The sequence below is a fragment of the Halichoeres trimaculatus genome, unplaced genomic scaffold, assembly GCF_033239565.1.
Source record: "Halichoeres trimaculatus isolate MK-OKI-2021-1 unplaced genomic scaffold, fHalTri1.1 fHalTri1_scaffold_7, whole genome shotgun sequence".
Taxonomy (NCBI): domain Eukaryota; kingdom Metazoa; phylum Chordata; class Actinopteri; order Labriformes; family Labridae; genus Halichoeres; species Halichoeres trimaculatus.
In genome coordinates, this window is record NW_027437185.1 from 27,339,607 (window position 1) to 27,356,732 (window position 17,126).

The window sequence follows — 17,126 nt, forward strand, 5'->3', positions numbered from 1 at the left end:
CAGTGAAAACAAACGTTCTAACATCCACGTTCAAAAATGGTTTTAGTCTGAGTAACTCATTATTCTATTATATAATGACATTTTCAGAGTTTATCTTGAAGTTGTTAAACTTTCAAGTTTTGCCCATTGAAGGGCATGGCTGACTTGACTGAAGGGCAAACAGGCACACTGTAGCTGTTAGCAAAAGAGCTGAAGGCCTGCCTCAAATCTGTCCCATCACCTCATCCTTGAACCAGCTGCTGAGGAGTGGGTCATTCCATTGTTCCCAGCTCTTGCAGCCAAATTTCAAAAGAGTATGACACTGAAATTTCACCTGCTGTTGGCCAGTATTGTGTAAATGTGTGTCACTAAGATTGGCTAATCTGGTAGCCCCTTAATGTAGCAGCCTCTGCCATCTGTGTGTGACTGATGTAGGGATAGATGAATGTGTAAAAACGCTTTGAGTGGTCAGAAAGTCCTGAAAATCCTAACTAGAAGGAAGCCAATATTTTCAAGCTGGCACCTGCTAACAATGGTATTCAAACTCTGCTTCAGAAACAGGTGGGTGAGACTGTGAAGACCACGTCCAGATATTGCACCGTCTACAGTAACCGGAACATGTCAGCACAGGGCCTCCCTCAGCATAAAGCTAGACCAACTATAATAGCCCAAAGTTCAAAGAGCAACACCACTTAACCGTGTTTCTCTGAATGTCAAAGTGCCAAAGGATGACCATTAAAAGACACATTATCAAAGTATTAGGTAGCAGCCAATTCAAGATCATTCTTACATAAGCTATTGAGATATTTTTGGCCTGTATCGAATACCAGAACTTTCTTTACACACAGGGGACCGCATCAACCTTTACAAGGGAACACATTATGTCACCACTGACACACAGGAACAGGACTCTGTTACGTCTCACTGCGACTTACATCCGTTGACATCTCACCCTCAGTCATATTTTTCTTCTCTCAGCAGCATCATGAAAGGCCGAGCAGATATTCAGTGAACACAGAGACAACAAAGGCTCGGTGTTTTTTTTGTCCCTCACTTCCTCTCTTTCAAGCACACACATCGTCTGGTTTTATCACAGCCACAAATCCACTCTGTGTTCGGCTGTTTCTTTCAGTGCTATGCACTTTAACAAAAAGATACACACACACGTGTTATATCCCTGGCACTGTGGAGACACCTGCGCTGTTCTGTTCTGTGTCTGTGCTAAAAGTTAATTGGCCCACCAGCGAAATGGCCTTTGGTAACCTTGACAACGCTGACCTGCTGAGAGACGGATCAGAACTCGGAGAGATGGGCTACACACACAAAGATACACAACATACACATGTACTCAAATACTAACTAACATAGGATATGTACACAGACACATTGAAACCCACACACTATACCAGGATGAGTACTGTACATGCAGTACAGAGTGTTTAATATGGACACAGCACACATGTGTACACACACACACACACACACACACACACACACACACACACACACACACACACACACACACACACACACACACACAGTACAAGAGTGCACAATCACTGCCATACACACACACGCACACACGCCTCTTGCCTGCAGTCCCCTTCTTCTTTCCAATCTGCTAATTTGTGGTGTATTATTTATGGGTGCTGAGGTGCTCCCCAGATGCTTGTAAAGGCAAAACGCCACACTCAGCTCCTTTATTCACACCCCCGCCTCTCTTTCCTTCTTCCTCTACCTCCATTTACCGTATTCAGACTACAGCCATTTTCCTGTGATGTCACACATATTTGTTATAAAGTCATAAAACTAAGTTTCAGGTTGTTAGTCATGCAGCTTTGGTAACATAAATTTTGCAATTTCACTGCTTTTGTCTGAAGAATGAGACAATCTACTAAAATACAATCAGAAGCAGCAACAGAAGGGGGTATTGAACCATCTTGGTAAACAACAGATCTGGGAACACTTAGCAACTGTTAGTCATCAGGTAGTTATCAGCATTTAGCTTATTCATATCACTGCAAGGACCTGTTAAAATGGTGACATCACAATTTAATTTGATTGTGTAACATACTACCAAGGAAAGGTGCAAAGCTAGCTGGCTTGCCTAATTAACAAACTATTACGCGAATACTAGCTTTATCTGAACTCTGACAGCATAGCTAATGACTTATTAAATTTCTTGACCTAGCACTCTTTCAAAGTTTTAATATCAGCTATCTTTTCATTTGCTGATGATTCAGAAGGATAACATGAGAGCAGACGTCAGGTTAACTAATCTCCGACTCCTTTTTGATTTTTCATTCCTATTGTTAGATGTAACTTTTATTTTACTGCTCCTATGAGGAGCTTGTGACTAGTTATGGAACATATATACATACATACCAGTGTCTCTTTTACAGCCAAATAAAGAAAGATAACCACCTCTATTAAAATCTAAAGTTGCTAAACTGTTATTTTTAATGCCTAGAACTGCTGCTTTAGGGTAAGTGTCAAACAGAGTGATAACCTGCAGGCTGATCGAATTGTCTCTTTCTACATTTCTTCTTTCTGGCAGAAATCTTTGACAGTTATTACATTTGACTAATAAAGTAAGACAGGTTTCAACTAAAAAGCTTTCTTTGAATGTAAACAATGAAGTAAGACAAGAGATAAGAGCTATGACTTGGTCCACAGGGGGTACCAAAACTTCCACAAACCAAAAGATCCCCTCAGTGGCTTTAATAGTCACCTGCCATTTGTTTTAATGGAACCTCCAAACAATTTTTAAGTGTTAAAAAGAGAAACTAATGAGGACATACAGAGAACTATGATCTCTTGAGTATCATTTTAAGGTAGGATTCAAATGGTAAAGGACCTCATCTGGTCCCAGTTTAAAGGCCAGTTCTACTCTGTTTTTATGACGTTTGCAGTATGGTATTATTATTATTATTTTTTAACTCATCCATTTTGAAGATGTTAAATGAAAAGGCTTAAGACAGTATGTTGTTGGGTTGACCAATTATTGGGTTGAGCCCCCATTTTCACGTTTCCAATATGGCATCCATCATCATTTTACTTAAGAATCCTTCTTTAGGTACCAATTGGTGATGTCACAAAGGCTATGCCCGCGTTTCATACACTCTACAGTTTTTTTATCCACCCTGTCATCCCTTTTTTTCTCCATCACCTGTCATTTTCATCCCCTTCCTCATTACTTGCCCTCACCTCTTGTTGACCCCTGTCACTCTTCTCTTCCTGTCTTCCTTTTTCTCTCTCCTGTTAGTTTCCATGACTAGTCTTCTCCATCAAAACACGTCAGTCTCTCCTCCCACTGATGGTTATGGTGACCAAAGCAGCAACCATCTCCTGGCAGCATGTTAACTCTTTACTATAACACATAACCACCTCTGTTAAAAGCTGCCCTCACCATCCTACATCCATCCATCCATTTTCTATACCGCTTATCCTGTTTAGGGTCGCGGGTGGCTGGAGCCTATCCCAGCAATCATTGGGCGAGAGGCAGGGTACACCCTGGACTGGTCGCCAGTCAATCGCAGGGCTGACACATAGACAGACAACCATGCACGCACACACTCACACCTAGGGACAATTTGGTGTGACCAATTGACCTGGTAAGCATGTTTTTGGACTGTGGGAGGAAGCCGGAGTACCCGGAGAGAACCCACGCATGCACGGGGAGAACATGCAAACTCCACACAGAAAGACCCACCGGCCGAGGTGGGGATTTGAACCGGTGACCTTCTTGCTGTGAGGCTGCAGCGCTAACCGTTGCACCACCGTGCAGCCTCCATCCTACATGAAATAGTTATTTTTCTTGATCTAACACTTGATAAAACTTGGAGATTAGGTCAAATTGTGTAAAACATCAGAGGTTTAGACAACTGTCTTGGAGCTAAGAGGCTCTCAAACAGCCTTTTTGTTGGTTAAACAGTTTCCCAAAGAACAAATCCATTTAGTCAAGGAGCTTTGGGCTTTCTCAAAATGAAAATCACCAGATGAAATCCTCCATCAGCTGTAACACTCAAATCCATTTTTCACAAGGGATCATCCATTTCACGCAAAAGAATCCATTGCAAGCAGATCTTTGGGATGCTGATTTATTGCACTGTGATACATTCTAATTAGTCTTTCTGTGTCAGTTATGTGCCCCTCAGCTCAGTCAATGTTAGTGTATCTCCTCTGTTTGTTAGACCTTAGGAAAAACATGTCAACTGAAATTTATCATGGTGTGATTGATCCAGATTACCAAACACATTAAACAGATTGATCCTTGTCTGACTCACCCTAAGAAATATCCCATCAAATGACCACTAATTGTACATTTAAAAAAAAAAAACTCAGAGGACATATGTCCAACAGTTTATTGGATGTATAAAAGGGCTACTGTGGATGGAAATAACCTATCTTGTGAAAGATATGACTTATTCAAAATGCTGATAGCTATGATACGGATTCTATTTCAAAAAGATGGTTCATGGGGTCAGATGGCACAGCAGTCTAGGTCCTGCCCCATTAACTTTGTCCTCAAGTGGGTGGCCTGGGTTCAAGTCCAGCCTGTGGCCTGTTTCCTGCTTGTCACTCCTGACTCTGTCCTATCCTGTTTCATAAAAAGCCATACAAAGCTAATAATAAAAAAAAGAAACATATGGTTAAATTTGCTTGGATTAAATGAAACTGAAAAAGATCCTGTTAGACTTAAAGAGCAGACAGTATATCTGCTTCTTCCTCAAGACCCACTTTCACTAATTTCATGTTTAAATAAAAATCAGGGTCATGAAGTCTTAACTTCACAGGGCTCTGTAAAATAGCATTGCAAACATATCCCCCGAAAGTATGATAAAGATAAGGATGAAGGCAAAGAAGCTAATATCTCATCCAGGTCTTAGATTTGAGTTGGACACTGGGGCCAGTTATCAGCACAGCTTCAGTTAGGATCTTGTTTACCCAGGAGAATTCTGATTTGCATTACCACCTGCTCACCATACATCATTCTTTACTTACCATACATGTTTTAATCCCTGGTTGACCCAGGGTGGCTTAGGCTGGCCTTTGCCAACTCTTAAATTTAGTTAGCAACCCTAGTGGCCTCTGAATTCCTAAACCATGATTGGCTGTTACCACTATATACTTTGAATTGTTGAAAAGAATAGTTATTTTGAAATCATATTTGGCATTTAAACAGGCTGCAGGTAGCCTCACTACATTTCAAAGTAGTTTTTTTAGGTACTTTCAATGGTCAAGAGTTATATTTATCAGATTTGTATTATACCTCTATGCAACTCAGTGCTTCAGTTTGGCCACGTCAGCTGATAAAAGGAAAAAAAAATGGCTTCATCATTTATGTACATGCTAAAAATGGGTCTGACAGACCATTTTTAAAGCTACTTTATCATGTTACATGTAGCCAATTTGAATGAAAACATCAGAATTGAACCCTCACCCAGTTTCTATTATACCACTATAGCATTCACCTTTACAACATCACTGCCAGAGGAGACTCTGTACGCCCAAAATAAGGCCTTATAACACATGCCCTGTCATTTTCTGCACAATTTTAAGAGGCTCAGGTCTTTAAATTGTCCTGAATTGCCTGTCACACATGCCCCACACAGCCGGAGAGACTCAGTGTCAGACAGCTGGGGTTTAGGTTTTGGCTTTAAAGACTTGATAGCGATCAAAATGGGGTTTGATCAAGATTGCTTGGAGTGAATGTAGCAGTTTGGCATTAGCCTTCCTCTTAGATCCAAGTGTGAGACACTAAATCCCTTCCAAGAAAAGGGAGAAATATCTTTCATCTATAGGTCTTTAATCTATCTCTTCATCCTATGGCCTTATTCTATCTTTTCTCGCCTGCATGTTAATCCCACCTCTTCTCTCTCCATTTATCTCTCCTCTCTGTGTCCATTCTAATGTCCTCTCTTGATCCTTTGCTGCTGAAGTTTTATTAGCTCTATAAATGTCCCTAAGAGCCTGCTGTATCGCTTAGCTAAAGCACCAGAAGAAAAGAAAGAACTAACAAAGTAAAAAAAAAAGGAGAAAGCAAAGCAAGACAGAGTAGCAATACCGCTTAGTCCCAAGGATGACAATTCAAATAAGAAAACACATTAAAACAAAATGGCTTCCAGGACATTAAAGTGAATTAGCCAATTACAAATGACCATGTGTGCACCCCCGCTACCTTAACCTCCTCAACATTTTTTTTTTCTCCATGGTAACTCATCTAAATTTGTTGGACGTCTTTTGGGCGCGGGGCCAGAAAAGCTTTTATATCCATAAAGGCCTATGGATCACAGAGAATTGCATTAAGCTGTCCAATTTAATTACAGTATCGACAAAACATAATAGATACTTACAGCCTTACAGAGAGCGATGGGTAGAGGAGGGGTCGGAGCAGCAGAGAGAAAGAGAGAGGAACGAAAAGTGCAGACAATGTCCATTTATAATGCTGATGCAGTGTATGTATCAGAGGAGGCGTTCGAGGAATATGTGCATGTGTGTGCGTAGATGTAGTTGTCTGTGAGTGTGTGTGTCTAACGAAGGATTTGCAAGGACCCAGGAGAGCTTTTGAGAACGCTTAGTTTGATTTAGATGCTACAGCTCCCTGTTGGCCCAGATGACTGTTTCACTGGCAAACACACACACACACACACACACACACACACACACACACACACACACACACGCACACACACACACACACACACACACACACAGGTCTTATCCGTCACTTTCTCCACACACACTCATTTACTTAGATGCACGTAATAGAGCGAGTTTGGAAAGTGGCCGTCCTGTCCCAGCCCTCGTCCCAGCCAGCACTGTCATCCTCCCGTCCAACATGATCAATAGAGGGGGCAATATTTTTATTCATAAAGCGCCCACTTAATTAAATCACAGAAGAGTGGAACGGAGGGGGAAGGATGGTGGAGCGGGTGGGTGGTTGAATAGACGAAGAGGAGGGATGAGTCGAGGTTACAAGACGAGGCAAGGGCACCGAGTCAAAAGACTGATGAAGAATTACAAAGACTGGAATGAGAAAGGCAAAAAGGGAATCTGTAGGACAGGCATTTTGTGAGGTTATTACAGGATACAGAGGACAAACTTTAAAGGCAATATGCATCTGATGGGAAGTACATTTTATAACATTTTCCATTTGCCTAAAGTGTAGCTTTTGTAGAAATGAAATGCTGGCGGAAAGCACAGAAATACATGCCAAAAAATAAGAGTTTTTCTGATACCATCGAGAAAGTGCTTCTGTTATTGACTAAATTGCAAAGTTGGACATCTCAGTAGACTCATAAAATCAGATTTTTGTGGCTTCTCCATGGTTTTGTAACTGTAAAGTCTGCTGTGCTGCTGTTATTGATGTGTGATAGCTTTGATGAGCAACTTCTAGAGCAGTTCAGATGATTTATGAATGCAGGGACAGCAGCAGTAAGAACAGTGTGCTAGAAAAGATTGAACATCAGGTAGGTAGCAAAATGTCAGAAATTTAGTAAGTCCACGGCCCAGTTGGCCTCCCAAAGAGACCAGGGAGTTCTAACCTGATCAAAGGCTTGTCATAAGCAATTATTCATCTTAATAATAAATAACTCTTTGGTATCAGTATGCATATTGTCAGTGCTTCCCCAAACTAGGATCATAAATAAATATGTTTGAAATTAATGGTTCCTAGTCAGTTTTCCTTCAGTGGAATGCCCGCAATAAGCAATGAGTGGAGTTGACTGTAAAGTGTCGTCAACTGGATGTTACAGCTCAAGAGCATGGCAACATACACAAACAGTACCTAGAGCCAAGTGGAAAGTGAAAATAAGACAAGCTCATGGTGTTATTTACCATTATTCTTCTGACTGAACACTTTTTGTTTGTCTTATGAATCTGATTGATCTTGTAAGATTCTGTCGCTGGAATGGTTGCCCCTAATGTTAAGTGTGTGGTGCAGCGGTCTTTCGGGATTGTTAAGTGTGCAATCAAAGGATGTCACGCTAAAAACTGTTCTGAAATATCCTTCTGTGTATGTGATCTTCCACAGTTTTAAAATCAGTTTGATGAAGCTGTACCCCTACATGCCAAGTATTTACAACACTTGAATCTTTTCAGGTTAAGAACTAAACAGCTCTAGGACAGGAATGCAGAGATTTTGATCCATATTTTACATCCTTCGATTGGATAGTTTATAAATCACTACATGTATCAGGAAGTAAGAAAACTATGAAACCTTTTAAGAGAAATTGGAAAATCAGAAAAATCGACTAAGCACTCGCACATGTGTTGAAGTCGAAAAACCTCAGAAGAAAGACGATGTAAAGACTGAGAGTGCACTTGAGTTCATAGAGCATCATCAATCTTTAGCACCAACTTCTGACAAAATGTGACATTGAGAAATTACTATAGAACTTCAAAAATATCCGAGCCTCACTCTGCAGTCCTACTGTCTGCAACACACTGCCAGCATGTTGGGTAATTTATCCCCACAGTTTGTTGGCACAAGTCAAATCACTCAAGTAGAGTGCTTCTGTGGCCAAGAGGTGAGGAGCGTTGTTGTAATGGGAATTTTCCAAGTTTGAATGCATGGAGCTGTATGTCTTAGGTGTGATGTTGGGGAAAAAAAAAAAAAAAAAGTTTTATAGTTTGTCTTCACACAAACTAATTCATGCTTTAGTTCATCTGTTTCATTTATCCAGTAAAATGAATTTTTCAAAAAGTTATTTTCACCCTGATGCCCCCTTTCAAACAGCAAAGCAACCTGTTTGCTTCTGTAATGTGAATATGCAAAGAGACTTATTCATAAAGGCCAACAGCAATTGTGCAGATTTTAATCTCAAATGAATGTAAAGCTCGCATTTGTGAGTTTTTTCAATTTTGCAATTGGATTAAGGAAATAAATTAAATTGGAATTTTAAGAGTTGAAACTATTCAAAGTTTCACCAAACAGTACCTGGTTTGAAACATTTCTGTTTGTATTTATTCTGACAGCACTGACAGGATGTTAAAGTGCTTTAAAGGACACTTGAACAGATCAGAAGGTTACAGATGCCACAGGATATTTGATCACTTCTACAGTCCAGGCAGTAAGCAGCCTAATACCTGCTGCTTGACTTTGGTTTTACCCTACAGTGGAGTGCCTTAAAAAACAAGGGAGAATATGAGCTAGCCAGCAGTCGATATTTATTACTCTCTTTATGGAACAATATTAAATGCAGTTACAGCCCCCAGGGGGGAGAGAGAAAGAGACAGGCGTCGGAGGAGAAAGTGAGCCAGCAGGAAGGGTGGGAAAGAGGAAGAGAGATGGGTAGAAAGACGAAAGAGGCTTAAGCTAACCGTCGAGGGTCTGTCAGGTTTCAAAAAAATAAAAAACGATGCCACCTCTGTCTTCCTTTTCTTTCCCTTTTCTTCCTCACCCTCAATTTTCCTCCTGCTCCTCTGCTCTCTCTTTTTCATCCCTCCCCTGGAGGCAAGCCAAGGGTCATCTCTCTTTCTTTCTTCCATTACAGTCGCTCTTCTTTTAATAAAAGACACACACACACAGAGTTGCACTCAGTCCACTGTGGCCCATCCCCTCTCCCACTTGCCTGCTGTTTCTCTCACGCAGAGTCGCACAAATTCTACCTGACACATGGACACACACCTTTGCCGCCCTCCTTGTCATCTCTGTCTAACTGAGACCTCCTGTGATGCCTTCTGACACAAAGACACACATGAAATCAAACAGGCTTGTTTCCACTCCCCTCTGCTTGCAGGTTAATGGTTCAGAGTAACTCTGGCTAATATCAGGATGAGCCTGAGGGAGGGTCCATCTAATATCTGGTTTCTGTTGCTACACAAAAAAAGTGCAGTGAGTGATTGCCCGGGAGGAAAGTTTGACTGACAGTTGGAGAAGTGGAATTCCTTTTATTTTTTCTGGATTTGCATTCATGTTAGTGTGCTGCAGATGTGTTTGCATGCACAATGTGTGTGTAAAGTATTAGCATTTAGCGCCTGTGTGTGTCTGTGTGTTAAGGGTTAACTGTAATATCCGAAGTGGCAAAGAGTGACCTGGCGAGTGTTATTATTCCCTTCACATGAATAATGGAACTTAATATGGAGAAGGTGATAGCTGGGAGCACACACACACACACACACACACACACACACACACACACACACACACACACACACACACACACACACACACACACACACACATGAAAACACACCAAAACCACCACCGCTATCCTAACCCAGGAGCATCCCGCTGTCATCCTTAATCTCTCCAGGGGCCACAGAGAGTCACTGTGCCCAAAGACGAGAGGCCTCGGCTGAGGGAACTCTGGTTGGGGGGTCTTTGTGGTGAAAGGGAGGAAGGTCTGGAAGACATTTAGTGAAAATTTAATCAGTCAATTACACAGGAAGTCATGACAAACGCAGAGCAGTAATGAAGGGGTTCCTTTATCTTCTTTCTTGGTTTCTTCTCATTTCTTCTTCTTTTTTTCTTCTCGTGTCTTCTTTAAATATTCCCTACTTTTCGTACATGTATTGTTTCTTTGTCTCTTTGTTGGTTATCTTTTTTTTTCTTCCTCTCCACATACCTCACTTTTGTGACGTGAACTTTAGTAAACTTAATTTCTTGTTTATCTTGTCTTCATCCACTTCTTGAGATCCCCTGATTCCTCGGAAGATATGCAGTTGTTTTCACAACCAGTTCCACATAATTTACAAAATTTGTCATCCTAATAGAACTGATGTATAATTCAAACAGCCATCCGTCTCTTTAATAGAATTTTTGGAGATTAATTGCCCTCCCCCTCCAACGTTGCAGCAATAGAGGAGAACTAAAAAGGCTAAATCCAATAATTGAAATGTGGGAGCAGATTGGAAGACGCTGTTGTACAAATCAACCCCGCTTTCCAAATGGGCTGTGTGTGTGGGTTTGTGTGTTTTTGTGGGTAGTCTATCAGTGAGTGTCCTTTTCAAGGATCGCAGGCCGGGTCTCTCGTTGATGATAGCCTTCGCTTTGCTCAAAGGTCGGCAGGTATGACTCATACAGAGATGAGAGGACAACTGCTTACATGAAGACATATGACACAGCGTGGTGTGCTGGATGTGCTCAGACATTAGTGACGCATTACGTTTGAGGAAAGATGTATTTGTAATATCCGCCTGTGCACAAGGTGAGCCAAACTGAGATATGAAAGCATACTTTCCTAATCAGCATGCAACTTTGATCAATGGGGTTCATTATGAGGACATTTTCAGTGAGCCTGATTTGTTAGGTTATTTTAATTTAATTCTTTGTGATTTAATGTTTCTCAACCAATCAGATTAAAACACAATTTGGAACCTAAAGTGATCACAATTGTTGGAGTGTGTTTGTGTGCGAGTCATAATCAAGTCTGATTAGACATAAGAGCAGGCATGTTTTTAATTAAGAGAGTTTTAGGGAGAAAAAAAAATTATTATCTCTCAAGAATTTTCTTTCCCTAACTCTGATTTTATTTCTTGTAAAATAATATTTTTTTGCAGGGGAATATGTGATTTAAATGAAGCTTCAACCTTTGGTGCCAAAAATTTATTCTGGAAGTACCTCAACCTGCATTCCCTTGAATGTCCACTAGAGGCTGGCTCCAAAAATTGAGGAAACCCCATTTGAGTTCATGATAAATTATCAAGTTTGACAGAAGAATTACAACTGTGACCTCTTATCAGAAGAGTAAAACTGAATAAAATTGGTGTCCACACTCTATTTTTCAAATGATAACAGTTAGACAGGATCAGGGATTTAATAACTTAAGTGTTAAAATGAAGAGTCATCTTTACTTATACATAATTTAGAGAATGGCAAATTTGACTGATATGTTGTTTACTAAGCAGCAAGGCTAAAGCCTGACCTCCACCTCACGGTCTGTTTCTGTAAATTTGAAGTCAGATGCGGTCAGTATTGCCAATATTGCAACTGCAGTCTTCGGTCCTCATTACATCTTTTAACAAAACATAAGGATGATGTCATTTATACATAGTCTAAAATATTAAATTTATTCTATGATTTAACCCATATGTTCTTTCCCATGCAAACAGGTTTATTTGTCCATCCATCTGTAGTGTATACCTGCAAAACTGATCAAAACCACAGTAGGGCTGGAGCCTTTTCCAGCTGTCATGGTGCAGCGGGCAGGGTGCACCCTGGACAGGTCGCCAATCATAGGTTTAACATATAGACTGACAGAAAGACACACTGACAACTATTGGGAAATTGAGAGCCACGAGTTTGGCTAACAAGCATGTATTTGTAGCGGGGGTGGGGTGGGGGGCAAAGTACATGTAGAATTCACACTGGGGATTTGATTGAACCAGGAAGCTAATTGCTTTGAGGCCACAGTGTTTAGCGCTACATGACCAATCAACCTCTTCAACAAACATATGGAAAGACACATTTTTTGTTGTGACCAAAACTTTCTTCATTTGAATGTGTAAAATGACCTCGAGCTGTTATTTAGTGTCTTTATTGGTTAATAATAATGTAATCTGTTTAACCAAATTTGTAATGCCAAGGCTTGTCCAGTGTCTCACCAGGGGTAATCCCAGAATCTTTTAATCCTTCCACAGAAAATCAACCTCAAGGATTCTGTTCTTTCAAGCTTATCAAGCTAGCACCCACATGAAGTGCAGTTTTGCTTGCAGCAGTTCTTCACAATCACTCCAAACACATTTAACAGAACAACACATACTTCATTTGACCATAAACACATTTAAAGGAAATCACCCAGAAATCACATCCTGTTCTCATTAAAATAAAATCTTGTCATTTTGCAGCCCCAAGAAAATGTCATTGTGTCTTTTTGTTTGCACCTTTTAAATCCCCACTGAAGTGGAAAGACGTCCTCGTGGAACGAAGACATTAAACATTTCCATAACCCTCAAACCAATTGTAAACAAATGGACAATCAGTATCCAACAGGATTGTGAAATCCTCATTCAGAGCTTTGTACATTTTAAGCCAACTGTGGCCTCCTGGAGCTGCTGTCAGTCACTCAGCTGGATTCATAAAGACCGACAGAGAGACACACAGCCCCATAACAGCTTTTATTTGACTCAGATGGCTGTCCTTCTGTTAGGAAGTATTACAAATAAACATCATGGTGGGTAAACAAAATAATAAAAGATTTATTAGGCATGAAACTCCTTCAAAATATGACTTTAATGTTATCCTCCTGGATTTCTTTTTTGGTGGTTATCATTCTCTGCTCTGTTGTCAGCAGTCCATTGAGTGGAGGACAGTTTAAAGAGATGCAAATCCTAGAGAAAAACAAGACAGCTATATGAGTGGAGTTAGTTATGTGGTTAGACTGAGAGGATGATAGTGAGAGACAGAGAAAGAGTGATAACAGCTTTTCTTTTTTATCAGTTTCCTCTTTGCTCTGTCACTCTCAGATCGGGGACCACAAAGACCAAAAGGAGAAAACCTTTTAGGAAAATCCAAACACAACCAAAAATGTGTCAAAACCCTCCGAACACAAACTGTAAACACTGAGAATTTTTTCCGTCTGTGCTGCACATTAAAATATCATAACACCATTCCTGCCTGTCAAATGTTTGCTTTTTTGTGCACCTTCAGTACCGCAAGCACAGTGCAGGATTGCGCATAAAGGCACAGACTTCCTGAGCGTTGAGCGTATACAATGCCAGGCACACACTTTTCCCATCAAGGCCTGCAGAGAGGGAACGAGGGAGCGCTCATCTCTTGTCAAACAAAAAAAAAAAAGGAACGAGGTCGAAAAACACAGCGCTGAAAGCAAAACGTCTAAAACGATGAAGCCTTGTTAGTTTGAGAAAATGAGTTCTCTGTTTTCCAAACACGAGTAACCAATTAACATTCACAGCTCTAATAAAAGTTGATTGGCTTTGGAATAATGCACAACCAATTTTCCCCCTGTGTACGTGTTAATTAGTCTGGGTAAGCGTATACAGTATGTATGTGAGGAAGGATGTATGTGTGTGTGAGCATTAAAACGCATGTATGTGCAGGCGTTGCATGTTTGTGCATGTAATTGTGTTGAAAAAAACGACCAATAGGACGCAGCGATTTTTAGCTGTGTGACAGGAAAATATTATGAATGTAGTTGGCGCATAATTACCTTTTTCAACAAAGAGGTTAGCTGATTTTCATGCTGTGTGTTTATGTGTGGGCATGTGTGTGGGCATGAATGTGTGTGTGTGTCTTTCAAGGTCAAACAGAGACGTCTAGCTAAGGGTCTGCTGCTCTTTTGTGTAACTTTATTTTGGTGATCTGAGTGTGTGTTGATGTTGCGAACGTGCATGGTTGTGTATTTCTTCTACTGATTAGCTCTGTGAGAACATTCAGTGTGCATATCTATGTGTGTGTGAGTGTGTGAGTGTGTGTAACTCTGGCCTGACTGGCAGGACTATAAGGTGATTAGCTTGTCTGATATTTCATACCTCTCGTCCTCTCTCCCTAATTACATTGTGCTTTCTGAACCTGGTTTGCCTGCCAGACCTTCTCCCCAACAAACAACACTAATAGAGTTAAGGCCAGGCTGTCGTGTCATGTCAGAAATCATTTGGCTCATATCTGTATTCATTACAGAAGAGGAAAAGGTAGAAAAGAAAAGTGTAGCTGTGCTGTGTGTGTTAAACAGAAAGAGAAAAAGAATAAAAAACCCTGCAGAGCAGAAGAGAACAACATATTATAAAGTTGCAGTGGAATCAGAATGCATGTGCGTGGTTTCTCAGACTTGATGTGATTGCTCCATTTTTCTGCCATGGCAACACTGCGCTGCTGGAGATACAAAAGGGAAAAAAAAGACGTTTACATTAAACATGCAAAACCCACACATTCAACAGACACAAACTCTGCTCTTCTATTCAGAACGTCCTCGCCTTTCCTCATGCTCATGGTCACTCTTACCCACTGCTTCTGCATCAATCATACACACATATTTGTACGCACACACACACACACGCTCTTTCAGGCAATAGATGGACTGGTGCCAGCAGTATTTCTGATACTTTCTTTTGTCTTTGAAGCTCTTTGGACCAAATTGTTCCACTGATCATAAATGTCACATCATCCTTCCCCCTTTCTCTCTGCGTCTCTTTCTCCTTCTGTGCCTTTGTACTGTAATTGGCTTGGTGTGTGTGCGTCTGTGTGTGTGTGAGTGTGTACGTGTTTGGCAAAAGATCAAATGCTTGTGGTTTTGTTTTATCATTTGACTCCATATAACTTTGAGTGCTTGGAATACCTCAACTAATGTCTTCTCTCTGTGTCTCTTTTCTCACTTTTCTCTCTCCCGCTTTCTGCAGAGACCTGAGTGAGAACCAGATCCAAGCGGTTCCAAGGAAGGCTTTCAGAGGAATCACCAGTGTCAAGAACCTGTAAGCACAAATTCTCCTGTTCTTTGTTCCACGCCCTGGTAATATCTCAAAGAAGGAGAAGATCTGCTTTTTATTTTATGGTTTAATTTAACCATTTTACCTCAGTAAGAACAAAGTCTCATATAGCCACGCATCTTTCCTCTTGCACTGATGGCAATTTTTTTATGATGCAGATCTTTGAGAATCTTATTAGAAGGAATTGTCCTGTCCACATTACTTCATCTATGTAGGAAAACAAATCGGCACTTGACTTCAGAGTAAATTTCAGTTATTTCTGCAATGTTCTGTATGTTCTGTAATGGGTGGTAGTGGTTTTTGTTTGTTTGTTTTTTGCACTGGTTTTAGCCTCAAGTAAAATGAAGGGAAGATTAAGAAACAGCAGAAGAAGAAGGCTCAGTAAACGGGCTAGCTAGCTTATATGTCCTGCCATGACTTGCTTCTACAGCAGAATTCATCAGGAAGTGATGCAGTTTTCATTTTGAACACCACACCGGTATGTTATACCTCAAGATTTAACCCTGTGGGCCAGGTTGTTTTATGTTTTTTTTGTCTGTTTCTTTTGAAGTTGTTTTTTTTATTTTTATCAGGGTGACTTTTTTATGCCTTAAATCAGAGGAGAGGACAGTGGATAGAGAAGGAAATAGGACGAGAGTAGGAAGTGACATGCAGGAGGAAGGCTGTGGGTTGGATTAGAACCCACCACCATCCGTTTAAGGCTAACCTCATGTGATTAGCCTTAAGCGCAGTCCTAAAGCGCTTGGCAATATCTGCACCGCCGGATATTCTGAAAGGTTCAATCTAGATATGTGTGATGAAATGTGTTTTTTCGTTTGCTTCTTTCTGGGATCAGTTAGTCCAGTTTCCTGTTCATCCTATTTTTTTTTCAAAGATCAGAGACAGACTCTCAGAGGATTACCAAATCCAGATTAGGCATACACAACTTTTTTTTCACTAGGGCGGCAGAAATCAACTCAGAAATTCTTCACAGCTGCTCTTCATAAAACATGTTGTGCTTTCTAATTACAGTTGTTTGTTCAAACAAATCTATCAGGACAAATTCCTTCTCACAACTTTTTGTACCTGTCACTGACCAAAGATTTTGTACTACAACTCAGTTTTCAAATTTGGGGTGTCATGTGAACAAAAACAAAGTATCACGTTGTTTCCAGATATCCAGACCTTTTTTTTTCCCAAAAAAACATTTCAAATTTTAGATTTGACCTAATCTGACACAAACTGTATCATTCTCTTTAGATTATCCTTGTACTGTTTTTATTCTCACTTCTTAGATTATTCTACCAGCCTCATTTTTCCAATTTTGCTATCAAATATTCCCACTTCACCCATCTTCATCTCTTCTCTTCCTCTCCCTTTCCCCCTGTCAGGGGAGGTTTTGTCCTCACGTCAAGCGCTCAATACCTCCCTGTCATTAATTAATGATGGCCCAATCACCGATAGTGTGATCAATACACTGCCTAATCAATGTCTGTCATCAATAACAGCTGATCAATTCTGCCTGATGCTGCAAAGGAAACTATAAGACACACTCTTGGGGGTAAACAAAGTCCTTATCACAAGATAGCTCAATAGTGGGAGGATATAGAATAGAACAGAATAGAATAGAATAGAACAATCAGAATAGATGATAAAAACTCACTGATTCCCAGAGTTTGGGATTGGGATTGCATATTTTAGCCATCATTAGAAAAATAACACAAAAAAGAAAACCCCACTGGCACCAAATCTTCTTTGTGTAAACTAAAGTTTGCTGCTGT

The 17,126-nt window shown here is 40.4% G+C and overlaps 1 protein-coding gene across 1 annotated transcript in view; it reads left to right on the plus strand.

The window, feature by feature from the left end:
• The window catches only part of slit3 (slit homolog 3 (Drosophila)), a 266,848-nt gene that overhangs the window by 134,421 nt on the left and 115,301 nt on the right, over nt 1-17,126 (plus strand). The window contains exon 5 of the mRNA XM_074674087.1: nt 15,280-15,351. Coding sequence (XP_074530188.1) covers nt 15,280-15,351 — 72 coding nt within the window. The remainder of the gene's footprint in view (nt 1-15,279; nt 15,352-17,126) is intronic.